Below are 1,927 nucleotides of genomic sequence, written 5' to 3'. Positions count from 1 at the left end.
CGCCCCTGAACGAGAGTTACATGAAGTGTTAGTTTTTACAACTGTTTTAGATCTAGGCCAAAGAGTTCACATTTAGTCTGACTAGAAATCCTTCTCCTACATTTTTGCCATTTTATATGGGATGATACAAACTGGAAACAGGGAATTAATTACAAATGTGGAGGTTATATTTGCTGATTAAGCCAAGTTTGAAGTTTCTCTGAAGTTTATTTAGGGGAATTAAAGTTAACAGGCCTGAACACTAGCATATTTCTACCTACTTTTCGGATTCTTTATGTATTAACTTCATTGATATCATCTAATAATAAGGAAGTTCTAATGGGATGAATATCTCAGTTTCCAGTCTTGTGACAAATTTAAAGTGACCCAATCCTTCCCGGCTGCTCTCTGCATCCGCAGCTCCGTCTCCAGTTACATGCAAGTGGAAGTTATCGTCTTACCGCTGCAGAGGAGGAGCTGCTGCTTTCCTTGCCGGACACGGCCGCCTGATACATCGCCAGCCGCTCTTTCACCGAAACCAACTCGGTCTCCTGGCTGCCGGCCCTCTCCTCAGAACGCCCTGATCTGGATCTGTTTGCACCTACATGCACACAGACATACAATAGGATTTAAACATGTATTAAAAATATTCAGCCCTACAGTTAGAAGTTAGACTTAACATGACCGCTTTGATTCCTCCTGGGATTTGCTGATATTTGCTTCCCACTCATTACTCTTTTGGCACATCAGGGAAAGCTGTAAATGAGCTTTCCAGCTAATAATTACTCCTCGGGGACAATTTTCTACAAAAGGCTTTTTTTTTTAACAAAATAAGACATGCAGAATCAATCAAATAAATTGATTTCATTTTTAAAAACAAGCTGCACCCTTACCTAATCATTACTCACACAGTCAGAGATTTCTAAAACTTCATACCAAAAAAAGAAGGAAAAAAGATTTGCCTTTTATTTGAAAACAGGAGCTGGAATTTCATAAATACATCTTCAAACCCTCAATGCTGCAGATTGTCCAAACACAATAAGAGATATAGACAAAAAAATTATCAGGCAAAAAAAAAAAAAAAAAACGAGTCCATGTTTCTTTTATGGTTCTAAAAATCCCTGCAGAGAAGCAATTAAACAAAAGCGTTGATTTTTACGTTCGACTTTTTGAAGCTGCAAAGCATTGTTAGGCACCAGAGAAGCCTGTTAAGGCTCAACCTCCACCCACACTGAACCTCTTAGCTCTTGGCATGCTATCTCACTCTGAGCAGCAGCTCCCTGGGATGAAAGAGGCCCCTAAATAGAAATGATTCGTGAACTCACCCTGTAACCTTTTGACTCACTCAAAATCCTCCTCCACGTTTAGCATGGATTTTTTTTTTTCATATTTTTCCAACATGTATATTTTCTAGTTGAAAAAGTAAATTTTCCTCCTTTTAGCAGTAAAATACATAAAAAAATAAAGATCACAAAGAGCAGACAGCAGCTTCCTTCCCTTCTCTTGTAAATAAATTTGGAATTATTTCAAAACATTGTGATCAGACTAGACTATACCGACAGGAGAACACAGACAAAACTTTCCTAAAGCCCAAACTAATAAAAAAATATTTATTTAAACATCCATAATGTCCAAATTAAAGTTTTAAGGGACAATATTCCTTCAGCTTAAATTCCCCTGTGGATCTCCTCATCTATTGGTTGCCCCACATGCCAATCTTTGTAAAATGCTCTTGCTGTGCATGCGCACTTCTAGTATTTATCCAGTTAGCTTTGGTTTCAGCCGTTAGCTCTGCTGTTCTCACTATATATTTGAAAATGGCCGAGATTCAGGGGTGGAGCTAGATGGGGGGCCAGCGGTGGCTTAGCCTGGGTGCAATTCCAAACTTAGTCCCGCCCACAACGTTTGAGGTCGGGAAGTTCGGTCTGGCATTGCTCAACAGTAGCGC

At 39.3% G+C, this 1,927-nt stretch overlaps 1 protein-coding gene across 2 annotated transcripts in view; it reads right to left on the bottom strand.

Annotated features, from left to right (window-relative positions):
- The window catches only part of LOC107087106 (xin actin-binding repeat-containing protein 2-like), a 114,195-nt gene that overhangs the window by 32,603 nt on the left and 79,665 nt on the right, over positions 1 to 1,927 (bottom strand). For both annotated transcript variants that reach the window (XM_015378480.1, XM_015378491.1), the window contains one exon: positions 441 to 580. In XM_015378480.1, the coding sequence (XP_015233966.1) occupies positions 441 to 580 (140 nt within the window). The remainder of the gene's footprint in view (positions 1 to 440; positions 581 to 1,927) is intronic.

The sequence above is a fragment of the Cyprinodon variegatus genome, unplaced genomic scaffold (genome assembly GCF_000732505.1).
Source record: "Cyprinodon variegatus isolate N-32 unplaced genomic scaffold, C_variegatus-1.0 Scaffold9, whole genome shotgun sequence".
Lineage (NCBI taxonomy): Eukaryota > Metazoa > Chordata > Actinopteri > Cyprinodontiformes > Cyprinodontidae > Cyprinodon > Cyprinodon variegatus.
The sequence above is the reverse complement of the archived record's forward strand: the minus strand, read 5'-3'. Positions and strand labels throughout refer to the sequence as shown.